Below are 25,829 nucleotides of genomic sequence, written 5' to 3' on the forward strand. Positions count from 1 at the left end.
TCATTTCTACCAGGCATCTGGTGGCATGTGCCAGTAATCCCCATACTCAGAAGGCAGAGGTGGGAGGATCACCTATGAGTATGAGTCAACCTAGTGACACCGAGTTCTAGGCCACCTAGGGCTACAGTTGGGACTCTCTAAACAAACAGCAAAGCACCTGTAATTAACAAAACATGTCTGTTTCCCTCTGAGGGGATTCTCATAAGCCCTCCACACTAAGAGGCTAGAACTCAGAACAGTAAGTCTGAATGCCTTCAACAGCCTCGGTAGTTCATGTAGGTCAATTTCCTAGCCTGGCAGATACAGCTCCAGAGAGGAGAGAAGACAAGCACATGTGTGGTAGAAACGAACTAGAACCTGGAGCCAACTAGCTACAGCATGAACAGTTAGCTTTCTAAAGAGCAGACTCCTCTCAGACCCGGACCAAGGATGGCACAGCACTGTTTCTTCCACATATCTGGTGTGATCCTGAAGTGAGTCAGAATGGTCATGTGATTTACAAATGAACTCTCTCTCTCTCCTCCTTTTTTTGGAGACAGGGTCTCACTATGTAGCCTTGTCTGACTTAGAATTCACCATGTAGACCAGGCTGGCCTCAAAGTCACAGAGATCAACCTGTCTCTGCCTCCCAACTGCTGAGATAAAAGGGACGTATGCCAATTATCGCTGGCCTTGAACTCTCATTAAAAAAAAATTAAATTATTGCTTTATTTTATGTGTATGGTGTTTTGCCTGTGTGTCTATATATGCATCATGTGTATGCCTGGTGCCATCAGAGATCAGAAGAGGGTGTTAGACTCCCTGGACCTAGAGTTATTGATGGTTGTGAGCAGCCATGCAGGTGCTGGGAATAGAACCTGGGTCCTCTGGAAAAACAGGAAATGTTCTTAACTGCTGAGCCATCTCTCCAGCCCACAAACTATCATTTTTTAATTTCAGGAGGCTTTCCAGTAAGAGCTGCAACAGCTTACTTAACTTGGAATTAAATGGGTAACCAAGTGTCTCCAGTGATGCAGGCGGGTGAAGATACAGAATGTTCCATCTTGAGTCATGGGGCTCAAGACACATCATTTTCTCCCACCAAAGTCATTCAAATTCAAACTCTGCACAATGACCAGATCAAGGCACCCTGTGCCTTTGTCTGTTGGTGGCCTGAGCCCATGGACTGGTCTCTGGAGCCTGAGGCCTGGATGAGCATGCTTTCCCAGAGCAGATGGACTCACTTCCCAAGCTGGCTGCTGGACTTTCCACCGTTAACCCCTCAGGTGGTTGGCAGCGTTTGGTGTCGTACCTGTCACTGTACACAGACCTCTCGAAGACTTGCACGGACTTCTCTGCCTTTAGGAGTCTCCCTGGAAGGGGCTCCAGCTGCACTTTCAGACGGCTCATAAAGGAAACCGTCTGGAATGTATAGGACCATCTCGCTGGCTCTCGGTACATCATTTCTAGCAAGTTTCCATGACCTTTGGAAGTGTCGTCCTGTGGGAGAATGCAGAAGAGGACAATTTCCTAGAAGGTGACTATTTTCTAGGACACACCCCACCCTCTGCCCTTCCAAGAAGATTCAATACTTAATGTCAAAAATAAACACAGCTGTTTCCTCCCACTGAAAACATGAAAAAAAGGATGCTTTTCCAGCTTAGTTTAAACTATGTAATCAGGCTAGACTGTTCAACCTTGTGTGGTAAGAATCTGACAGAAGCTGGGCTGCAGTGGTGCACGCCTTTAGTCCCAACTTGGGAGGCAGAGCCAGGCGATCTCTGTGAGTTCGAGGCCAGCCTGGGCTACCAAGTGAGTTCCAGGCAAGGCGCAAGGCTACACAGAGAAACCCTGTCTCAAAAAAACCAAAAAAATAAACCAAAAAAAAAAAAAAAAAAGAAAAAGAAAAAGAATCTGGCATAGAGAGATGACACCACACATTTATTGGAACAGAGCGAGCAAAGTAAAACTCACAGACAATTCACATACACACAGAAGACTGGACTTGTGGAGTCTATTTGGGGTGCGTTAACTGACTGTCACCTACAACTTCTCCTTTGAATCAAATCCTTCTACTTTAATACCATGTTGACTTTCAGATTCCATTTGCTATTATTTTTCAAATTTCAAAGCAGATAAGAAAACAATTGCTTATTTGAGAATCTAAATAACCAATGAATTAAATAAACTTCGGTGTCTTTCACAGAAGGATCATACTTTGTTCAAACAAAGTCTAGTTCCTTCTTATTCTAGGAACCATGAAATGCAATTCGAAATACCATTCTGAATGTTCAGGTGGGAACAAGTAGTGGACACTCAGGAGCCCAGGTATAATTTCTAGACTCAGTTACGCAAAGCACCTTGTATCTTCCTTCCTTCTTTCCTTCATCATTCATTCATTCATTCATTCATTCATTCATTCATTGCTACTGAAGTCCTGTGTGGCCAAGGTATACTACATAGCCTGGGTGCTGTAAGGAGTAGAGAAAAAGGAAGTAATACTTACTTCAGAGTTCACTGGACTGTTATTTCATCTTCCAAACAGCTTCCCAAGGTGAGTATTGTTAGAAGCATTTTACAAAGGGGAAATCCACTAAGAGGCTAAGTAACTTACTTGTATAAGGTCCCATGGGGGAATCAATAGGGAATGGGGCTCAAATTGGGCTCTCTCTAGGTTCTTCATTCTAACACCTCTCCTATAAAGATGAACAAGATGCAGTAACTGGACTCAAGGAGTTCACAATGTGGATGACTAGGATATGAAGAGCTGACTAGAAGGACAAGCATGTGACAAATGTCCAGTCATTTACGCTGTAAAGAACTAAGAGAAGTTTCCGACAAAGAGTATCATTAAATTTGGAAGTAAATGATACGCAGAATCTTCACAGAAAATGCAAACATTGCTCAAATGTGTCAACAGAGACGATAAGTATAAAGTACAGGGCTGGGGAGACTGCTCAGTGAGTAGAGTGACTGGCATGTAAATGTAAAGAACTCAGCTCAAACCCCCGAGTCCACAGAAATCTGGGCACAGTAGCAGGCACATCATCTCAGGACGGAGACAGGAGGGTCCTCGGAAGGCCCTGGGCCAGCAGCCTGGCACACACTGCAGCCAGCCTGGCACACACTGCATCGGTGTACTAAAGACTGTCTCCACTGAGATGGAGGTGAGGACCTACACCCAAGGTTGTCCTCTGGTCTTTTTGTTTTTGACAGCCTGTTCTTATTTTATCAGTGAGGCAATCTCTTGACTCTTGTTGAGACATTTGTTTTTGTTTCCTATTTTGGACAATAGCTCTCTCAGCACAGAGACTGACTGTTCCTTTTCAGCTGCAGGATATAGATATATACATGTGTGGATGGGTATATATATATTCTACAATTCTGTATCTTTTATAGTATATATAAATATATATTTTAAAATTATGTATGAATATATGTCTATGTTTGTGTGAGTGTACCTGTACATACCTCCCTCACATACACATAATTTAAAATAATAATAAAAAATCTTTAAAATGAAGGAGGAAAGAAAGAAGGAAGAACAGGCATGGTTTTAATGTATCAAGAAAAAAAATTAAACACAAGAGTTTTTCCTTTTAATTCCAATAAATTAATGAAGACCCCACAAAGACTTAAAATGGGAAATAAAGCAGTACTGGAATCTACAAATGTAGAGCAAAACCAATTAAAAATGCAAAGGGGCTGGGTGGTGGTGGCGCACGCCTTGAATCCCAGCACTCAGGAGGCAGAGGCAGAGGCAGAGGCAGAGGCAGAGGCAGGAGGATCTCTGTGAGTTCGAGGCCAGCCTGGTCTCCAAAGCGAGTTCCAGGAAAGGCACAAAGCTACACAGAGAAATCCTGTCTTGAACCCCCCCCCCCAAATAAATAAAAATAAATAAAAATGCAAAGGGAAATTACAAGGAAAGACAGGTGGAATAGAAAAAAAAAAAATCACAAATGTTAATATTCATGTTTCACAGTTAACAGAAAGAGCAGACCCCCAAAATGAGAATTCAGAGGGAACAATCATTTTTTTCCCATATATTTCAATCTGGGCTACATCTTCAGTGATTACTAAACTAAACCTAAGACATTCCCCTTTTCCTAAAAAGTCTAAATAGATTCTGTCCTACAATGGCATCTTACCACTGATGAATCACCTCAAACTTTATATATATGATATACTAGCAAACTGCAGACCAGCCTGGTCACGTAAGACCCCACCTTTAAAAAGAGAGGCAGCCTCAGCAGCCATGGCTGTCTCATGGTAAAGGCTGCTAAGAAGACTTGGGAAGAAAACTCGACGTTGGCTGTTGATGGAAAGCGAGCACCCAGTCCTATCACCAGCAGGGCCTCCTTCCACAGGGAGGGACAGAGGACGAACACGACATCAGAGGGAGCTTCACCAAGGGCAGAAAAAGAGTGATGGCCACCCTAGTTACTTAATACTCTTCTGCAAACTACCTAAAGCAAGCAGGAAGACAGAGAGGAGTCATGAGTACTGGAAAACTCTTCTAAATGACTCCACTTAGAGGCAACAACTATTGTCTAGAAACCTGGGCAAAGGACTCCACATGATAATTGAGTCATACTATTCAAATACAATCAACTGCTTCCCATCAAAATAGCTCTAGAAGTTTGACAGAAAATGAGGATAAATACCATTAATCATACAGTATATATCTACTCAGGAATAAGCTACATAAAAGCACTACTGGACCAGTCAGATAACTATTTGCTTAAAAAAAATAAAATGGGGGCTAGAGAGATGGCTCAGTGGTTAACAGCACTTGTTGCTGTCCAGTAGACCTGGGTTTTATTTCTAGCATCCACATGGCAGCCCACAACCATCAGTAACTTCAGTTCTAGAGGATCTAATGTCCTCTTCTGGCCTCCGTGAGCACCAAGCATGCATGTGGTACACAGACATACATACAGGTAAATGCCCATACACATAAAATAAAATAAAAATCAGTAAAAAAAATAAGCAGGCTGAGGAGATAGACTAGTGATGATCAAACATGAGAGCCTGAGTTCAGGCTCAACTCCCAGGTAAAAAGATGGGCATGGCTGTATGCAAGCTAGTAATCCCGGCACTATGGGGGTTCAGTGACAAGTCCTGTCTCAAGGGCCTTCCTTGGAGAGACCACCCAAGAATCACTCACACACACACACACACACACACACACACACACACACACACACACACATTTAAGAGTCTTACAACTTTTTTTTTTTTTTTGAGACTGGGTTTCTCTGTGTTATCCTGGCTGTCCTGGAACTTACTCTATAGCCCAGGCTGGCCTCTGACTCACAGAGACCCACCTGCCTTGCCTCCTGAGTGCTGGGATTAAAGGTGCGTACCACCACTACCTGGCAAGTCTTACAACTTTTAAAGCCACATACAGCATAAAGAAATACAAGGGGCTATTTTAAAATCTTGAGCTATTGGAGTCATAAAAAACAAAAACAAGGCCAGGCGGTGGTGGCGCACACCTGTAATCCCAGCACTCGGGAGGCAGAGGCAGGTGGATCTCTGAGTTCAAGGCCAGTCTGGTCTACAGAGCTAGTCCAGGACAGGCTCCAAAGCTACAGAGAAACCCTGTTTCGAAAAACAAAACAAAACAAAACAAAAAAACCAAAACCAAAACCAAAAATCAGAGCCTCCAAGATGGCTCAGGGGGTAAAGGAATCTGCTGCTAAGCCAGACCACCTAAGTTAAATCCCAAGGACCAATAGATATTGGAAAGAGAGCTGACTCCTGAAGGTTGTCCTCTGACCTCCAAAGGTAGTACCACAGCACTCTTCCCTTCACTAACTAACTAACCCTCAAACTTTAAGGGCTGGGGAGACGGTTCCGTGGGTAAGAGTCCTTGCTCTGAAAGCATGAGGACTTGTGTTTGGAATCCCACTATCAACATAAAAAGCAGAGCTTCTGGGGTTAGAGACAGACACTCAAATCCTGTATAGACAGCCCAGATGAAAAGTCTAGCTTCAGGTTTACTGAGACACTGCACCAAGGCAATATAGCAGAGGGTGACAAAGGAAAACACTCAATATCCTGCTCTGGCCACACATGCCTGTGCACACTCACATATATATATCACACACATGAGAGAGAGGTGGGGGAGGGAGGCAGACAGGCAGCCTTTAACATCAAAGGCAACAATTGGCGAAGAAAAGATGGACCAATTTGACTACATTAAAAACTAAACCAGGGGGTTGGGGATTTAGCTCAGTGGTAGAGCGTTTGCCTAACAAGTGCAAGGCCCTGGGTTCAGTCCTCAGCTCTGAAAACAAAACAAAACAAAAACCAAAACCTAAACCAGTCTGGGCGGTGGTGGCACACACCTTTAATCCCAGCACTCGGGAGGCAGAGGCAGGTGGATCTCTGAGTTCGAGGCCAGCCTGATCTACAGAGCAAGTTCCAGGACAGCCAGGGCTACATAAAGAAATCCTGTCTTGAAAATCCAAAAACCAAAATCCAAACCTAACCAAAATAATAACAACAACAAAAAAACTAAGCTAAGGGCTGGTGAGATGGCAAAGTAGGTTAAGGAACTTGCTGCTAATTAGGTCTTATGACAGGAATCCAAACTCCAGGGCCTACATGGCAGGAAAGACACGAGCCAGCAAGTTGTCTGACCTCCACAGATGTGCTGAGGTCCATGCACTGCTTTCCTTTCCCCACACTTGAAAAGAAAAAGAAGCAAAAAACTCCCCACTAGACAGTATCATAAAATACCATATATAGTCTGGCTGGAGAGATGGCTCAGTGGTTAAGAGCACTGGCTGCTTTTCTAGAGGACCAGAGTTCAATTCCCAGCACCCACATTGTGGCTCACAACTGTCTGTAAACTCTAGTTCCAGATCTGACCCCTCACAGACATTGGCAAAACATCAATGCATGAGAAATAAAAATAAAATAAGTACTGTATATAAAACTAAAAGAAAAATGTATTAGCAGAAAAATGCATCAGCTGTTTATCCCAGTTAATATATTTATCTACAATGAGCTCACAAAGACACCAGGAAAAAGATGAGGATCTCAGGGCTTGCCCCACAAGCAGAAGAACTAAGTTAGAATCTCCAGAACCTATATCAAGCCAGGCACAGAAGCATAGTAATGCCTGTCTATAAACCCAGTGTTCCTATGGCAAGATGGCAGGCAGGGACAGGTGAGTGAGTACAGGCAATCCCAGGGCCTGTGGATGAACAGATCCTATCTCAAAAACAAGGGGAAGGTCCTTAGTGATGTGCACACACACGGGGATGGTGTAGGAGAGAGGGAAGGATGGAGGGAGGGGGAGGGGGAGGGGGAGAGGGGGAAGAGAGAGAGAGAGAGAGAGAGAGAGAGAGAGAGAGAGAGAGAGAGAGAGAACTAGAAAAAAAAAAATCAAGGAACAAACAGGCAGCCCACTAAGTAAAAAAGCAGTTATCACCGAGAATGCAGAGTGCTCGCCTAGAGTGTGGAAGGGTCTGGGTTTAATCCTCAGCCCTAGAAAAGAAAGAAAGAAAAAGGAAAAGGAAGAGGAGAAAGGCTGGAGAAGAAGCCCACATCACCCATGCTCTCATGTATCTTACCTTCTCTTGGGCATCTCTTATTCTCTTAACCTTTGAGCTCAAATCTATATTAAACTATCTTCACTAACCCCCACCCTCCCAGCCCCCCACTCCCCCCAAAAAAGAAAGAAAAAGAAAAGAAAGAAATGGCTCAGTTGATAAAATGTTTGCTTTCTAAGAGTGAGGACCTGAGTTTGATTCCCAGAACCCACATAAAAAAGCAGGTGTGGTGCAGAGTGTAATGGTCTGTGTCGTACTCCTGGTGCTTGGCAAGTGAAAGCAGGGAGACCAAGAGTTCAAGGTAGCCTAGGCTACAAAGACTGTCTCAAAAAGCAAACACAGAGGACTAGAAAGCTGGATCAGTGCTTAAAAGCACCAAGGAGAGGAGAACTCAGCATCTTGACTTCAATGGCAGAGTAGCAAAGACTTTGTGAGTGTATTTTAAAATGTTACTACTTGCTTCTGGCATACTCAGAAAAAGATATAAACTGTTTCTAATGGAAAGTTTTACAAATACACATTTGTATACATACAAACATATAAACAGATGACTGGAAAAACATACCCCAGTCAGCATAGCATGCCAGCCACACAGGCAGCATTGCTCTGGACTGGAGTAACAGCCTGGCGCCCAGATCCCACTCCGTGGTGTCCCTAGCATACAGAGCACTGGCGAGTGAGTGCCTGTTGGGCTCAACTGAGCAGCGGAAAAGAAATACACTGCATGTTGCATCACTCACACAAAGTGGCTTCAAGATGGAAAACAGCCCAGAGGAAACCTGGAGGTGTTCTCAAGAGATTAGGTCTGAGAAGAAGGAGAAAGCCCTCTGAGCCTCAACTGTACACTGGGCAAAAGAACCTGAACCAAGGAGCTCAAGTCTTAGGGGTTCAATGTGGTTCAACATATGAAGAACTGACCAATAATTAGTGGCTCCAACAAGACGAAGTCACTCAACACATTCCCAGTGCCTGCAGTTCACGAGGCCAGCAGCTCGCTTTGCCACCCCTTCAGCTCTTCTGAGCTCTGGCCAGACTGACCTTTCCACTCACACTGATGTGGCAGGGCTTGAGAGCAAACCTATAGCCTTGGCAGAAGCAGCAGACCTGACGCTAGGGCTGAGTTGTGAGGTATGACTGAAATGTGGGGTCAGACCAGGCTGAAAGAGACCTGGCAGACATTTTTAAGACCAGTGCCTTAAAAATGTGAGCTGTTGTCTCTTCATTGACTCAAAGAGTGACCAGCTGCTCAGTAAGATCCCTTCCCAAGTCTAAGACGTTCTCATTGACTATTAATCCTGCCAGGCACCCTCAATAACAACAATATAAATACTTAAGGGTAGGAATGACAACATTCATCTTCAAAGCCTGGATGGTTGGGCATGCTTGGGAAACCACAAAGACAGGAGGCGGGTGCTTACACAGACATACAGAAGCCACACAAATCAAAACTAAACATATTCAAACAAGTCATATCCTCTGCGGCCTGCTTTCTGGAATGAAGCTATTTTAATAGACAAGCTGGGCTACTTCATCTCCTCAGAGCAAATTAAATTCTTCCAACTTGACTCTTTGTCCATGGCTGCCAACTACCCCCCACAGCTGAAAACTTACTTTTTGGGTGCCAGCAGCTTGAATATTCTGCCATGCTGCTACAGGTTCTGTAGCCACTTGCCACTCTGGGTGAGTATTCGTGAGTAACTTCACAAAGGTGGATTTGCCCACAGCTGCAATGCAAATGGCACGTGTTGGGATGCTTCCCAAATCCAGATGAAGGAGGCGACCACCAACCTCTGCCACGAGTGGCCATCTCATGGGAGCAAGGGCCAGTTTTTCCAGCTTCAAAACTTGGCAGCCATACGACTCACTGTCAGCTTGGTGATGGGATGGGCAGCTAACCAGCTACCACAGCGAGCACAGGCAACAGGGAGGAGACATGGCTTTAGGATTCGGGCTGCAGTTTTGATGAACCACTTCCTAGAGGCAGGGTACTTAGTAACTGTTGAAAGTAGACCCTTCAAAAGTGGGTGGAACTGGTGACATGACTGTAAAGCCGGGTTGTGACTGTAGAAATTCTAAGTGCAGGAAAGACCATTACAAGCTAACAAATGCTCATGGAGGGCTAACTTGTGTTTGGCATTGTCAAGCACTGGGGTATGCTAGTAATAAAACACTGGATGCATTTTATCCTCAGAGGACATGGGTGACAGGCACTAAGGAAACACACAGGAAGCTACTGATAAATCATGCTGTGCTGTGAGGGGAAAATGCAGAGTGCTTCAGATGCAGCTCGGGAGATTGGAAAGGACTCCTTTGAAGAAAATGTCATTTAAAGAAGCCCCGAAAGATGAGCAGTCAGCCAGGCAGAGGGTGGGTGTTTGGGAGGGAGCAGCGTGAAGGAACCAAGGTCCGGAAGGGCACGGAAGGGAAGGCTGCAGTCCCAGAAGCAGCTGGCAGGGATGCAGCACCTGGAGTGAGGAGAAGAGTGGTCCAGGATGGGGACGGCCAGGCAGACAGGTGAAGTGCAGGCTACACAGGCCTCCCAGGTTTGACTCTTAGTCAGAAGCAATGGGTTTCAGCAGGGAAACAAGATTCCTTCCCAGCTTTCTATTTATTTTTTTCTATGTGTATGCGTGTCTTGGCCTGTATGCATGTGTGTCTATGCACCACCTGGGTGCCTGGTGCCCACACAGATCAGAACAAGGTGTCAGATCTCCTGGAACTGGAGTTCTAGAGGATTGTGAGTTGCCATGGGGATATCGGGAATTGAACCCAGTTCTCCTGTAATAGCAATAAAATGTTCTCCCTGACCCCTTCCTTCTCACCCTTTAAAGGCCACTCCACAGGCTGTGTAAGAATGGGCTCAAGTGGAAGTCGGCAGAAGAGTTAATTGTGGCTTGACTGGGTGATATCAAGGAGGTGGAAACTAACCTAGTCCCACAACACTAAGACCCTACCTATTTCCATTTACACCTCCATCTAGCACATCTGTTCTGAGTTCCAGGCAGAGAGAACCTTCTGGACCTCCCAGGCATAGCTCAGTCTGTATTCCCCAAATAAGCTCATCACCAACCCAGCACGTGGAGCTTCCCCATCCTCCAGACCTAGAGAAGGGCAACATCCACTGCTGTCAGGACGTCCTCCTCTGCCAGAACTCCAGAGGCCCCAAGGCCACTTGCCTGTCTGTATTGCTTAACTTTTCCTCGTTTGTCCTTTTCTTGTCTGGACTTCTACACTCAGGACCAGTATGGTCCCCTGCCTCTTCGACTCCAGCTGTGCTCTCTGCAACGGATCCTCTACACCGCTGCTGTGTCCCATGTGAAGCACATCTTAAAATGCTGTCAGGACTGGATGTGGTGGTGTATCTCTGTAACCCCAGCACTCAGGAATGCTAGGGCAGGAGGTTCATGTGTTTGAGGCCAGTTGGAGCTAGAGAGTGAGTGTGAGGCCAGCTTGGACACATAACGAGATGCTGTCTCAGAGCCAAAGTCCGTTTCCTTTCAACAAAAAAGCATTCATATCCACCTATCACCTGGGGGAGAGGTGGCACGCCATGACATGCATGTGGAGATCAGAGGACACCTTGTAGGAGTTGGATCTCTTCACGTGGGTCCTGGGGGTCAAAATCAGGTCATCAGGTTTGATAGCAGGCACCTTTGCTTCCTAAGCCATCTCCAGCCTTGGTTTATAAAATTACATTTATTTATTTGTATATCCAATGTTGGACTTGTGATGATGGTCAGAAGACAATTTATGAGATTTAGTTCTCTCCTTTCATGTGGGTCCTGAGACTTGAACTCAGGTGTTCAGGTGCCTTTATGTGCTGAGCATCTTGCTTGCCATATTGCCTTTAGATAAAATCCAATCCTATAAGCATGGTCTGAATACAATAGGACCTGGCCCCTACCTATACCCTTTCATGCCTCAGTTTCCCTGCTGGCCCTAGCTCCTTACAACCCGTTATACCATGATCTCTCCTAAAAGTGTGACTGTACTGCTCTCCCATTTGCTAAAGCATGCCCTCTCCACTCCTGGCCAATTCCTACTCAGCCTTCAAGGGTTGGCCCATGTGTGCCAAGCCTTTGCTGACACTGATTCAGTTGAACTGGGCTAGCCAATACTTTAAGTGGCCTGGTGTTCTAGACATGACCTCATCACTACAATGACAACTGTTTCTCTAGGTGGAGGATGGGGCTTTGCTAGGACAGAAAACCAAACCTAGCCTCACATTCTGCCTCTACAAACAAAACATTAATTTCAGTTCCCTTCAAAAAAGGCCAGTCTGAATATGGTGGTTCACACCTCTGATCCCAGCACCTGGGAGGCGGAGGAGGAGGCAGGCAGAGTTTGAGGCCACCTAGTCTACATACTGAGTTCTAGGCCAGCCAAGGTTATGTACTAAGACCCTCTCTTTAAAAAAGAAGCCTTCAGAAGGGATCTGAAGCTCAATCTCCTTTAAGCAGTCTTTCTCAGGGAGAATCCAAATGGAATGGGGGGTGGGGTGGGGAACGGGACTGATCAGAAGTGCATGTCTCACACAGGAGCCCACTCATCAATCTGTGGCATTCATCACACAGCACCCCACTCCTCTGAGAACACAGGAGGAGTACAAACTGCAGCTCTGCAGTCACGCTCTTCTCTGTCCCACCTCCACCCAACTTTGCCTGTTCATCTTGCTCTGCCTCTGCTCTACCCACACAGAGGTGAGTAAATGCCTTCCTTTCCAGCTCAGGCCAGTGACTTAATCCTTCCTCTTCCAAGTCCAATGTCTCACCTATAACAACAGTGACTTCTCTAGTTAGTTCCCAATTCCTAATATGTTGGTGAGTTTCCAACTGGTTGAGATGCAGATTTTGCAAACCTGCCTGTTCCTGAGTATGTACCAGCTTAAAATATGTGGCCTAGGAAGCTAATATTTAGAGGGTAGGTTGTTCAGTAAGTCTGAAAAGATGGTCCTTATGTTTAGGCTGAAAAGCTATTTAAACATTTAAAATGACATTGACTCTGTGTGCCATGACGTGTAGAGGACAGAGGACAACTTGCAGGAGTGGTTTCTCTCCTTACACCATTTGAGTCTCTGGGGACTGAATTCATGTCCTCAGATTTGGCAGCAAGCGCCTTTACCCACTGAGCCATCTTGCCCGCTCCCGAGAACTATTTACTATTAGAACTGAGCTGTGCCCAGGTACCATCCACACATGTGGAATAATCACTTCAATAATGTAAAGTATTTAAATAAAACCTGGAGATGGGGCTGGAGAGATGGCTCAGTGGTTAAGAGCACTGGCTGCTCTTCCAGAGGTCCTGAGTTCACTTCCCAGCAACCACATGGTGGCTCACAACCACTTGTAATGAGATCTGGTGCCCTCTTCTGGCCTGCAGGGACACATGCAGGCAGAATACTGTACACATACTAAATAAATAAACAAATCTTTAAAAACAAACAAACAAACAAACATACAAACAACCTGGAGATGGTGTAAATTTCCAGTGTTGTAATAGCTACGACTCTTCCAGAGGACCTGAGTTCAGTTCTTAGTTCCCACACTGGACAGCTCACAACAGTCTGTTATGCCAGTTCCGGGGGATATGATGCCCTCTTCTGGCCTCAACAAGTATTGCATGGAGGAGCACATGACCCCACAGACATACCTGCATATAAATAATTAAAAATAAAAAAACCAAAATCTTTAAAGACAAATGTCTTAATGTGTTTTCAGAGTTCACAGTGGGGACTAGTTCTCCACTGCCACAGAGGCTTGCTAATGACAAGAACACTCATGTCTACAGCCAGCCTCCCTTCCAATAATTTTTTTAAATCTTGGACTTAGCACAATGTAGAGCCCCCAACGCTGTTGTGTCTCACTGTGTCCCACCTCTCAGTCCCCTTTCGAGCCTTAGCTATTGGTATACTTGATGTTGACTATCGTGGAGCATTTCTTGGAGTATATTACTTCAACACATGAGCTTTTAACTTTAGGACTGTCCCTTCCACAAACCAGAGTTCTTCTGTGACTGCTCATCTTTTCCTAAGTCATGGCTTTTTCTTCCTACAAACTTTTCTATAAACTGTATGCTTGTTATATTTAATTATGCTACAATATAGTAGTGACAGAAACTGACCTAATGCCCCAGATACCATATTTTCTATTATTCTAAATTTAATATACTTGCATCTCATGTTCAGAACTTTTAAAATACACTATCACCTCTGGGAAGTTTCTTGTTTTCTTTTTTTTTTTGTGGGGGGGGGGCGCAGGGGTTTCCAGGCTGTCCTGGAACTAGCTCTATAGACTAGGCTGGCCTCAAACTCAGAAATCCGCCTGCCTCTGCCTCTGAGTGCTGGGATTAAAAGTGTGCACCATATCTGGCATTTTCTTTTCCTTAATAAGATGGAAAACATGAGGATAAAAAATTCAATTTTAAGTATTTACTAAAGTTAATTAGTGGCAGTAAATATAAATAAGATATCCAGCATATTACAAAACTCCTTCCCAAGAAAATGTAGTCTTTATGTGAGGCACTGCAGCTGCTGTGCTCTCATCCAGCAGCTTAGAGCACCTACTAAGGGCACCTGTGTGCTCTCATCCAGCAGCAGCTTAGAGCACCTACTAAGAGGCACTGCAGCTAAAGCAATGAAGCAGGGTGAGCTCTGCCCTCAAGGACCTTCCTCTTTTCCAACCTTGACACGAAGCCCAGGACCATAAAGGTTCTAAAAGCACGTTGGGAAAACTTAGTAAATCAGGCAACAAGAGATAAAGAAACTCAGTAAGTTTATTTGGTTTCTTTTTTTCCCCCTGTCATGGTAAACTATTTGCAAAAAAAAAAAAAAAAAAAAAAGAAAAGTTCCTCAAAGCTTGGAGCATGATGCAAGAAAGGAGCTGATGGTGCTCTCCTCCCCTACTGTGCCTGCCCCTGTGACTCAGCCTTCCACACTGGCCACCTTCTCTGAAGCCAGCCGCCTTGAACTCTCTCCAGCTCCACTCCATCCCTAGGCTGAGTTAATTACTGCCTGCTCTAGTTTACCAAGGTATTAGAGTGTAATTATTTGTTCCCTCTTCCCGCTCACCAGCCAGGCTGGGAGCTGCTTTATGAAGACAGACTGCACCTCCCTCCTTTCCCAGGCTGGGTGCCTGGCCAGGCACTAAGAATAGAAATGGGGGGGGGGATAAGAATGAGGTGACTCACAGAAAGACAAGAGAATCCAAGATCCAGTATTAGAAATAGGTAGGTTCTTCCCCACCAGGACTCTGCTCTTTTTTAAAATTTGATACAAGTAGAAGACACATCAGTGTGCTGAAAATACCTAATTCTAAATGCAGTAAAAACATGTCTTTACCAAAGCCTCTACTGCCTTACCCCCAAGTCTCCAGACTGGGAGGAAGCTACTGTCTCCTCCTCTCAGAGCATGTCTTTGAAAGTGGAAGAATCAGGATGGCTCAGATCACCCACTGATAGCTGTATCTCATATGGCAGCCTGCACTTCAAATGGGGTTTGTAGTTACAATTGATGGACTTTGGGGACAGTGGGTGACATATGCCATGGATGAACAGAACTGAAAGATCAACCAGGCATTCTGTTGTTTGGACTTTCAGGAGTTCTAGGTATCAGACTTGCAACTGCAGTCACACAAAGGGCATGGCTTTGGGATCACGAAGCCCTCCCCTTTTCTCTGGGTACCAATGACTAACTTCCACATGGATGTGACAGAATGGGGCTCTGGCAATCACTTCATGGGCACAAAGGCAACACAAAAATAAACAGGGCACTGGTGGCTCCAACCCAGGGAAGGCAGTGAACATGTGACAATCTCAACAGCACTTAGGTGCAAACAGTTATGGGTAGGAAGTTCTGTCAGCCCACTCAGGATGAGTAATTCTGTGTGGGACATGTCATCTGAGTGTGTGGTGACGGGAGCAATTGCTGACTAAAGCCAAGTCAGGCGCAGTCTCCCAGGTCACTCTGCACCACCTCCAAGGCTTTACCTACCCCACCTGTCACCAGCTCCATGCCTGGCATCTTAGCCCCATCTCCAGTCTCTCTGCACTGTGGGTACATAGTCAATCAGCTCAGGATCTCCTTGGTGTGTCTCACAGATTCCTCAGACAGAATGTATCACTCTTACCTCCCCAGGACATCTCTTGCTTCACTTCATCCTCTGCTTCCTGAGTCACAACCCAAACTATAAACCTGAGCATCCTCCTCCTCGACTAACCTCTAAGCAGCCACTAAGTCCGGCAACCTCAAGGCCAGACTGCCCTTTGAGCTGTCACTTCTCTCTCCATTCAAGCCCATGCCATCGTCTTTCCTCCTTCAGCTACAGCAGTTGTAGAAGACAGTTGATCTACTCCAGACCTTTCCAATTCACCTACTTGTGCACTGGATGAGCCAGAAACAATGTACTATGAGTACTCCCACAAATGTGACAGAGAACGTGTCATTTTATGACACATTTGCTCATTCACTTACATGATCTGTCTCTTTTCTAGAAACTAATGTGGTTACGGCACACATGGACCTCAACTCTCCAGGAGCTCAGACAACCGACTCCTGCCAAGAGGATAAAGTGGTATCTACAGGCTTACCAACATCTGGCCACTCATCCTCTGCAAACCTTTGTTCTGCCACTGCCTCTCTTTCTTGTCACCATGGCAGCAAACTACCTGACAGCAATTGACAGAAGGAAGGCAGGGTTTAATCTGGCTCACAGTTTGAGTCCATCAAGGTGAGGAAGTCATGGCATCTGGAGAGTAAGGCAGCTTTGCATCCAAAGACAGGAAGAGGGAAGGATGAATGCTGGTACTCTGACCTCCACACAAACATACACACACAAAATAAACAAACATAATAAAAAATGTAAAAAGATGCATTCTAGTAACTAGACCATTTTTTAAATAAACTTACTAACATGTTTCAATCTTTCATAGGAAGAAAAATTCCTGGGCAGTGGTGGCTCATGCCTTTAATCCCAGCACTCAGGAGGCAGAGGCAAGTGGATCTCTGAGTCCAAGGCCAGCCTGGTCTACAGAGTGAGTTCCAGGACAGCCAGGAGCCAGGGCTACATAGAGAAATTCTGTATTAAAAACAAAAACAAAAACAAAAAACCTAAAAATGTACAAAACCTCTTCCAACTGCAGTTCCCAACCCATGACATGTTCTTTTTTTTTTTTTTTTTTCCAGAGCTGAGGACCAAACCCAGGGCCTTGTGCTTGCTAGACAAGTGCTCTACCACTGACCTAAATCTCCAACACCCCATGACATGTTCTAGGAAACATGTCAGTTGTTTTAAACCTAATCAATTCTTCACCTTCCCATTCTCCTTGAATCTATGACAACCAGGCTTTCAAGTCCACTCCTGACAGTGTTCAAGATCACACAAATCTTCACTCAAACAGCAATTACCCAATTCGCCATTCCCTCCCTTTGAGCATCTTTGCTTGGCTTCTGGGATGTCACTGTCTTTTCCCCTTCTCCTACCTCAGTGGCCTTCTCTTCTCAGTCTCCTCTGTTCCTCATTTTCCTGATCTCTTAAGGTCTTCAGGCTATAGGACTCAGTCCTTCCCTTCAATACGGTCTTCTGGCTTTAAATATCATCTCTGTGTCGAGTTCTGCATTGCCCACTCACATACCCAACGGCACATTCAACACTTGTACTTGGCTATCCAACAGCCACACAGCAAACCCAACATCCTTAAAACCAAGTCTTGAAACCACTAACACAGTCTGTTCTTTCCAGACTTCTCCATTTAAGACAACCTGAGCTGGGTGTGCTATTTCAATACAGTAATTCCAGTAACATACAGTATTACTATATGTTCAAGGCCAGCCTGAGCTGCACAGGGAGTTCAAGGCCAGCCTGAACTACATAAGCAAGATTCTGATTGGGAGTGGGAGGAGGGGCAAAAAAAACCAGAAACAAAACACATGGTCTGGGCTGGAGAGATGGCTTAGCAGGTCTTTCCGCTTTTCCAGAGGATCTGAATTTGGTTCCCACTACCCATATTGGTGTCTCACAAACACCTATAACTCTCCCAGCCTCTGAGGGAACCTGCACTCACATATACATACTCACACATAGACACAAAAATAAAAATAATCTTAAAAAAAAAAAAAAAGCTGGGATGGACTTCAGTGGCACAAGGCCCCATGATAAATTAAGTAAACAAACAAATACACATTAAAAAAAAAAATCAAGGGATTGGGGATTTAGCTCAGTGGTAGAGCGCATGCCTTGGGTTCGGTCCTGGGGTGGGGTATCAAAAACTAAGTCTTCCAGGCTATCCAAATAAAAATGATTGAGGTCATCACTGACCCCTCTAACACTACACACCTCATCCACCACCAGGTTCAGTTGGCCCAACCTTAAAATGTAACCTTCACCTGGGCCCAACTTATCCTGTTATTATTGCAATGGCTTCCTAATCAACATCTTCCACTTTCAATGCATTGGACAGGTGATGCCTTTGTCCCTCAACACCTCAAACTACTGAACGGCTTCCTGTCTCAGAGTAAAACCCATGATAGTTTTTGGGATCTATACAACCTGGTCATCTTTTGTCTACCTGACCTCATCTCCTTCTACGCCTCCCTTGGTCCCTCTACTTCAGCTGAAATGAATTCCCTCCTATTCACCGAACACACCATTCGACCCCCAGGCTTTCCTACTTGCTTTGCCTGACTAATGTTCATCAGCTACTCACATGGTTTACTCTCTCACATCATTCTGGTTATTGATCAAACATCACCTCATCAGTGAGACATTTGTTGATTACTCTATTTAGAAAACAATTATTCTCAACCTCTCACTCCTGACGTCTCTCCACCTTACTCATCACTACCTTGCTTAATTTCTAGAGTTTAGTAGGGAATGACCTATGTATCACTCACTCCCTATTCAAATTCCATGAGTGGAGAATTTTTATTTGTTCTGTATAGGGCTGTTATCTTCAGGGCGAACAGCAGTGTTGGCACAGGGAAGGTGCAAAAGGGGTGATTTGTTGTATGAATAAAATGAGGAACACTATTTGCTGATTGTCTTCAGCACGCCATACTTGCTGATCCCATTATGGATCAGTGTCTGGGCAGAGCTAAGTACCCTCAGAATTCAGCAACATTAAGTTGAACCGTTTTGCTTCAATGTTGCTTTTTTTTTTTTTTTCATTTAAGATACTGGGTTACTTGTAACAAAAAAACGTTAACATATTTCTAAGTTTAAAAAGTGAGATCTTTCCAAAAGGCAGGCAAATCTCTTGAGTTCGAGCCTAGTTTGGTCTAAATAGTAAATTCCAAGCCAGGTAAGGGTTACATAATGACTGTCTCAAAATAAAACAAAACAACACCGTAATAATTCACAGTGCAATTAACATGGGAGTATGGCAAAATAGTAAAAATGGAATCTGTTAAGAATTGAGTCTAAATAAACAATGGGTTATTTTCAAGTGTATGTCCCGAATACTGCATGTGGCACACTAAAATTATCTTTAATTCTATGTAAACTGGACTTTTATTTTTATTTTGCTAAATCTGGTTGTCCTATTTTAGGAAAACAAATGGCACACTGTACCGTCTATTTCTAGCAAAAGAAACACGCCAGGAAACCAGTACAATTCCGGGGCTATCTGCAGCCTGCGTGGCTTTTACGTCCCCATGGGTGAGTAGGTTGGCGGATTGTGAGGCCCAATGTCCCCAAAATCAAAACCCACGGTGCACTGTGGGAGTAAAACCCTGACAAGCAGAAACGGCAGGTCGGGTGGTGGCAGCAGAAGGGGGGTGAAGTGGGCCGGACTGGGGCAGGATCCGAGCCCAGCTTCCTTTCCCAACCTGTCAGTCACCTACTCGGCGGAGGCCAAGGCTCGAAAGCCACTTTCTGGCCCTTACCGATGTTGCCTTCGATGGAGAGCCTTCGGGGGCCGCCCCCGTCGTGCATGCCCCTGGCGCGTGGCGCATCCATGAGCGCGTTCTGAGGCAGGGAGCGGAAGGGCGCTCGGAGTCGACGCAGAAGGAACCGACCTGCGGCCATCCTACTCAAGCTCGGCGAGGCGGGCACTTCCGCCGAGGGCACTTCCTCCTGCCGTCTTGCGGCTCGCGGCGCGCCTCTGACGTCAGAGGGCCGTCAGGCAGGAAATGGCTGTTTTTAGCCCGCTAAGGAGGCGCGCGGGGGTGGGGGTCGGGGGCGTGGATGAGGGGAAGGGACTGTTCTGTTCTCGCGACGTTTGCGGGGACGGTATGGCGCTGTTTCGGTGTTTCGGTGTTTCGGTGTTTCGGTGTAGGAGGTTTTGCTGACTGGTGGCGTTAAGGCGTTTATAGATAGCCCTTTCGTTGTTGTTTTGATTACATTTTATGGATGTATGTATGTACACACATATACTTATTTATTTATTTCTGTGTAGGAGGGTTTGCTGACTGGTGGCATTAAGGCGTTTATAGACCTTTCGTTGTTATTTTAACTACATTGTGTATGTGTGTGTGTATGTATGTGTGTATGTATGTATGTATGTATGTATGTATGTATGTACACACATATATTCATATAGCTTAACTGTAAAGTGTCTGCCCGGCATGCACAAAGCCCTGGGTTGGCTCCTCAACACCATAAAAATTGTAACTAAAAATCTTAAGTCACATTTATTTTGATAATTTGAGACAAAGTCTCATGTAGTGGAATTTGGTCTGATCTTCCTGCCTCCCTCTTCCCCCAAGTGGTGGGATTACATGTGTGCCATGCCAGCTGTGTGTTATTTATGCGGTAAGGGTGCAATGTGTGGAGGTCAGGACAACTTATAAGAGTGTTCTCTCCTTCCGGCATGCGGGGTTCTGAGGGTCAAACTCAGGTTGTCCATTTGGCAACTAGTGGTTTTACCTGCTGAGCCATCTTACTGGCCCTAAGATAAATGGCTCCTTCTCCCATACTTTGGGAGTTTATTGCCTACAGGAAGAAACCGGGCATTTTAAGTAGGAGGGAAACACAATCCAATAACCTACACAAGTAATGCTTCTCATTCCATGCAACTCCCAGCATGACGTTGGACCATTATTTTTATGTGAAGGAATCAGCTTACTGCACCCCATTCTTATTTTGACTTTTAAATAAGTAAAATGTTCACTCAAGTCACTGAAGACTCTCCTCAGGGTAAGTGTTGGATCTGGGATGAGCTTGGCTCTGTGGGAATGAACCATGGTGTGGAGGAGAGAGGTGCAAAGGATTTGGAGTATGATGTGCCGTGGGAAGAGAGGAGGCGTGGGAGAGACATTCTGGAACATAAATCCTCTGGTCCTACAGTGGCTGGAGAGCTGTGACCTTCGGAACCCCAGGGAGAGATCTGAGCTGTGCCACCCAGGAAGGCCTGACTGGCTTGTTTCCCCTCCTCCCCATAGATATATACAGATTGGCTAAATTCACATTTGTATATTTTACCCCCGCCCCCTTTAGTAGATTGAAGGCTGGGGGTGATGGTGATGGAGTGTTTGCCTACCATGCACAAAGCCCTGGGTTGGACCCCCCAGCACCAAATCCCACTATGATGTCGCAAACCTGTAATCCTGGACCTTGAGAGGTGGAAGCAGGGGGGTCAAGAAGTTCATTCTTGGCTACACAGTGCATTTGAGACCATCTTGGGATACATGAGACTGTCTCAAAAAGGAGGAGGGGCTTGCAAGATGGCTTAAAGGCTGCTAAGCCTGTCCCACTGAGTGCAGCAGTCCTCAAGTCCCACATGGTGAAATGCAAAAAACAACTCCGGAGAGGTGTCCTCTGACCTCTACATGTATGCCTTGGCATGTGTGTGTTCTCCCTCCTAAATAAATAAAAGTGAAATAAGTAAAAAATTAAATATGTGGAAAAAATTGGAGACAATCTAGGTGGGATGCTGATGGAGACTGGAGCTGCTAAATTCCACCCATTCCCACCGCCACACCAGTAGCCATCTCTGTGTAAAAACATCCTGTACATTTTTTTGCTTGAATAAATTCAGAGCTGGGAAATACTTACACATCCACACACCCCAAGTTTGAGAGGCTCTCTTTGTCCTCAGGGTTGTGAAGTTCAATGAGGAAGTTGTCTGCAGATGGAGGTAAATAGAGGCAACTAAACTCCTAAAAATTGGACTGTCTAAGAGTTGGTTTTTACAGACTCATGAAAGCGTACTGAGGAAAGCCAGGTATGGTAGCTCATGTCTGTGATCCCAGTACTTGTGAGGCTGAATCAGGAGGAGTGTTGCAATTCAAGCCCTCCAGGCCAGCCTGGGCTACAATGTGAAACCCTGTCTTAAAATGGGGGTGGGAGCTATTGCTGGGAGGTGGTGGCGCATGCTTTTAATCCCAGCACTTGGGAGGCAGAGGCAGAGGCAGGAGGATCTCTGTGAGTTCCAGGCCAGCCTGGGCTACAAAGTAAGTTCCAGGAAAGGCACAAAACTATACAGAGAAACCCTGTCTCGAAAAACCAAAAGAAAGCGGGGGGGGGGGGGGGGGGTACTAAGATGAATCAGCATGGGGTTGGACAGATGGCTTCGTAGGTTAAGAGCACTTGCTGTTCTTGCAAAGCACCTGGGTTTGGTTCCTAGAAAACTTTTTTTTTTTTTTTTTTTTTAAGATGGAATCTCACTATGTAGCTCAGGCTTGAACTTGGTGCTTCTCAGCCTTCTCAGGGCTTCAATTGCAGGCATGTGTCATCCTGTCTGTTTTTTTTTTTTTTTTCTATTTTTTTAATTTTGGATTTATCATGTGAATTAATGAACAAGAACATTTTTACCTAGTTGTCTGCCAGGTAGCCTGATGCCATTATTAGTAATGATCTTTCTATCCTTTATTTATATTTATTATGTGCTATGTCTCTCATAAAATCAATCGTGCTCGGTATGGTGACAGTAACAACCACAGTACCCTTGGAGGTAGAAGCGGGATAGTCAGGAGCTCAGGATATTTCCAGCTACATAAAGAATTTGAGGCCAACCCTGGGCTGCAGAAGACCTGGTTCCAATTCTAAATTCCTAAGAGAAAGAACCTGTGGCCAAAGGCTAGGGTCTCATGGAATGACAGGGAACTAGTTACTCTTCTTCTTGTTGTTGTAGCAGGATTCCCCACAACAGCGTGTTAAGAGAGGGAAGGCTTGTTCTGGCTCTTGGTTTCAGACGAATTTCAGTCCACGACAGTTGGGGGGAGCAGCAGCAGTATGTGGTGGAGTCCCTTCCCATCACAGTGGACCAGGAGGCAGAGGGCACGGGCAGAGCTGGAGTAAAGCCAGGAGGGGGCATAACCTTAAAGGCCCACCCCTAGAGACAGACCTACGTCCTCCAGACAGGCCCCATCTCCCAAAGGCCTTCAAAATAGTTCCCTAGTTGGGGAGAGATTCAAAAACATTAGCCTGTGAATGACATTTCAGATTCCAGCCTCTACAGGGCACCTTCTCTATGATGAGGAAGGGCAATTAAAGGGTTCCTTAAGGTAACTCCTCCCCAGAGTGATTAGTTCCTATTGGCTGATGTCAATAGGGTCTTTTCATCCCAGCTCAGGTGCTGGCCAGAGGAACATTGTGGCATGTCGTATAATGGGATTCACCCCTGTTTACCTTGGAGAATGAGGTACTTCCTGCTCCCATTGGTTATGAGACATGATGCATGGGGGCTGATACTGCTGTACCAGAACTCTGGTCAGGAAGCTTCCCTTCACTCATCCCACAGTTGCTAAGCATCTGCTATAAATCAGGTTCCCTGCTTAGCTCTCTGAGTACAGGTCTGAATGATGGATTATTCTTCAAGTTCTTATAAATGCTGATGTCATAAGTAAAGCTGGCTGACAACACATTAAAGACTATGCCATCATTGTGGCTTTCTTCTGCTGCTTGGGCTCCTGTTTATTTAACATATGTGAGGTGTGTGCATATTCACGGTTTACATATACTTGTATATGTGTGAGTGCACGTCTAGAGGTCAGAGGACAACCTGGTGTGTGAGTTCTCACCTTCTACCTCCTTCAAGACAGGATTTCTTGTTGTTTATCACCGTGTATGCCAGGCTGTCTGGCTCATAAGCGTCTGACTATTCTAATGTCTCTGCTTCCATCTAGCTGTAGGAGCATTGGGATTACAGATGGTTGCTACTGCGTCCAGCTTTATGTGCATTCTGGGGATCCCAGCTCAGGTCCTTAGACATGCGCTTTACCCACCAAACTATCTCTCTAGCCTCCTTTTGGATATTTTCTTCTTATTTTCAAATCACAATACCCCTCTTTATCAGCAGATAACTTGACATCAGTTAAAGAATTTAGAACAAGGGACTGGAAGGCTAGTAAGACCACTTGTTCCATAATTGTGAAGATTGGAGTTCAGGTCCCAGGATCTTGTAGCTTGCTAAATTTGTAGGCATTGCCACAAATATCTGTAACCATGGCTCCAAAGTGGGTGAAGACACAAGGATGCTGGGGCTTGCTGGTCTCCAGCCTAGCTGAGAAAGCACAAGAACCAGGTTCAGGGAGAGACCCTGCCTCAAAGGAATAGGCAGAAAATGATAGAGGAGGATACTGGAAGCCCTCTTTGACCTCTGTGCACAAATGTACTCACACACATATGCATATACTCACACAGATATACATAAATAAAAACAAAAAATTAAAGCACCTAAAATAGCATTTTTGTGTTGTTTTTAAAGTGGAGAAATAGTGGAGTAGGGGTAAAAGGGGAGATATAGGAAGTCAGATGGGTATGGAGGATGGGGAGGGTGGGTCTAGTCAGCCTGCCCACTGTCCCCCAAGGTGGACAGGTGAAGATTCCAGAGCATTCTTCTAGAGTAAGTTGGTCTCCACCTGTCCTTGAATCCTCTGTGTGTTGCATATCTGTGTGTTGTATGTGTAGTGTGTGTGTTGTATGTGTGTGTCCCTGAGCTTTGCCTCCAACAGCCAGTCTCTTGGAGAAGTGCCCGAGGAAGCATACATAGAGGATCAAAGAGCTCTCGTGTTCCCAGGCTGCACCCTCACCAGTCCCTAGCAGGCTGGGATTGTGGAGGCTGGCGTTCTACTTCTGACTTGGCTTAGATTCTAGAGCAGTCTGTGTGGGTTAGATGCAAGCAACCCTCCAAAGGGCCTTTGCTGACCAGGATTCTTCTGCTTCTTCCAAGCAGCCTACTGGGTCCTCCTCAGAGACCTTGTAGGAAAGAAGTCACACACAAATCCTGATTCCAGGACCTGCTTCTGGAGAATAGATCCTAAGACTGTATTCCTCCAAGGAGTCTTGGAAACACAACTCTCCCATCCCTCCTAAAACTCACGTGTGGGCTGCTGTCCAAGAATTTAAGGTCTCTGCACTTGGCTACGGGGCCCCACTATTCCTAAGTGTGTATGTTTGCAATGGCTGGGGGCCAGGCTATATTTTCAGGAGCACAGAGGCCAGGACTAGGCAGATGAAGAAAAGGACGTCAGGCAGAAAGGAGGGCCTATTTCTGATCCTAACTAGCAGGACGGACTAGTGACTAGTAAGCTAGCTATGGAAGGGAATGGTACATAAATGGATACTCAGAAGAGTTAAGGTCTTGGTGAAGACTCCCTAGAAGCAAGAACACTCAAGTGTGTTTGGCACTAAAGCCAGTATTCTTCCTACAGTGCCATTTTATCCTCTCCTCGAACATTAACAAGAACAACCACCACATATTTGTCAAGGTGGGAGTAAAGTCAACTTTCAGAAACTCGAGTCCTTATCAGTGAAACGGGGATAATTATAGCACCCACCTCAGGGGTAGTGTGGGATTAGCCATGTCGTGTGAGCAATTCGAGAGATGGCTCAGTAGGTAAGAGTGCTTGCTGCTCTTATAGAGCATCTGAGTTCGGTGCCTAGCACCCTTTTCAGGCGGCTCACAGTTGCCTGTAACTCCAGCTCCAGGGGATCCTGTGGTTTTTTTCCAGGCACCTGCACTCACATGCACATATACCTATACAAACATATAATTAAAAATGAGTAATAAAGAGGAAGGCTGGAGAGATGGTTCAGTGGTTAAGAGCACTGCTTGCTCTTCCAGAGGACCCAGGTTCAATTCCTAGCACCTGAGTGGCAGCTCACAACCATCTGTAACTCCAGTCCCAGGAGAAGCAATGCCCTCTTCTGTCCTTCCTGGGTATTGCACACATGTGGTACATAGACATGCAGGCAAAACACCCATACATTAACTGTATCTAACAAGAAGGAGGAGGAGAAATAAAACCTGAAAATCCCTTAGCACTGCCTGTGAGACACACATATAGGAACATCCAGGAACAAAAGAGCCCCACACAGAGAAGTAAGGCTTGAAGGTTTTAATGTTCTGTGA

At 45.4% G+C, this 25,829-nt stretch overlaps 1 protein-coding gene across 2 annotated transcripts in view; it reads right to left on the bottom strand.

Annotated features, from left to right (window-relative positions):
• The window catches only part of Dguok (deoxyguanosine kinase), a 28,082-nt gene extending 8,446 nt beyond the window's left edge, over positions 1–19,636 (bottom strand). The window contains exons 1-3 of one of the 2 annotated variants that reach the window (XM_036182694.1): positions 19,420–19,636; positions 9,156–9,268; positions 1,292–1,479 (exon numbers count right to left, since the gene is read on the bottom strand). In XM_036182694.1, coding sequence (XP_036038587.1) covers positions 1,292–1,479; positions 9,156–9,268; positions 19,420–19,561 — 443 coding nt within the window. In that variant the 5' untranslated portion in view covers positions 19,562–19,636. The remainder of the gene's footprint in view (positions 1–1,291; positions 1,480–9,155; positions 9,269–19,419) is intronic. The other variant, XM_036182695.1, reaches the window with a different exon arrangement.
• Positions 19,637–25,829: the final 6,193 nt, after the last annotated feature.

This window comes from Onychomys torridus, chromosome 3 (genome assembly GCF_903995425.1).
Source record: "Onychomys torridus chromosome 3, mOncTor1.1, whole genome shotgun sequence".
Taxonomy (NCBI): Eukaryota; Metazoa; Chordata; class Mammalia; order Rodentia; family Cricetidae; genus Onychomys; species Onychomys torridus.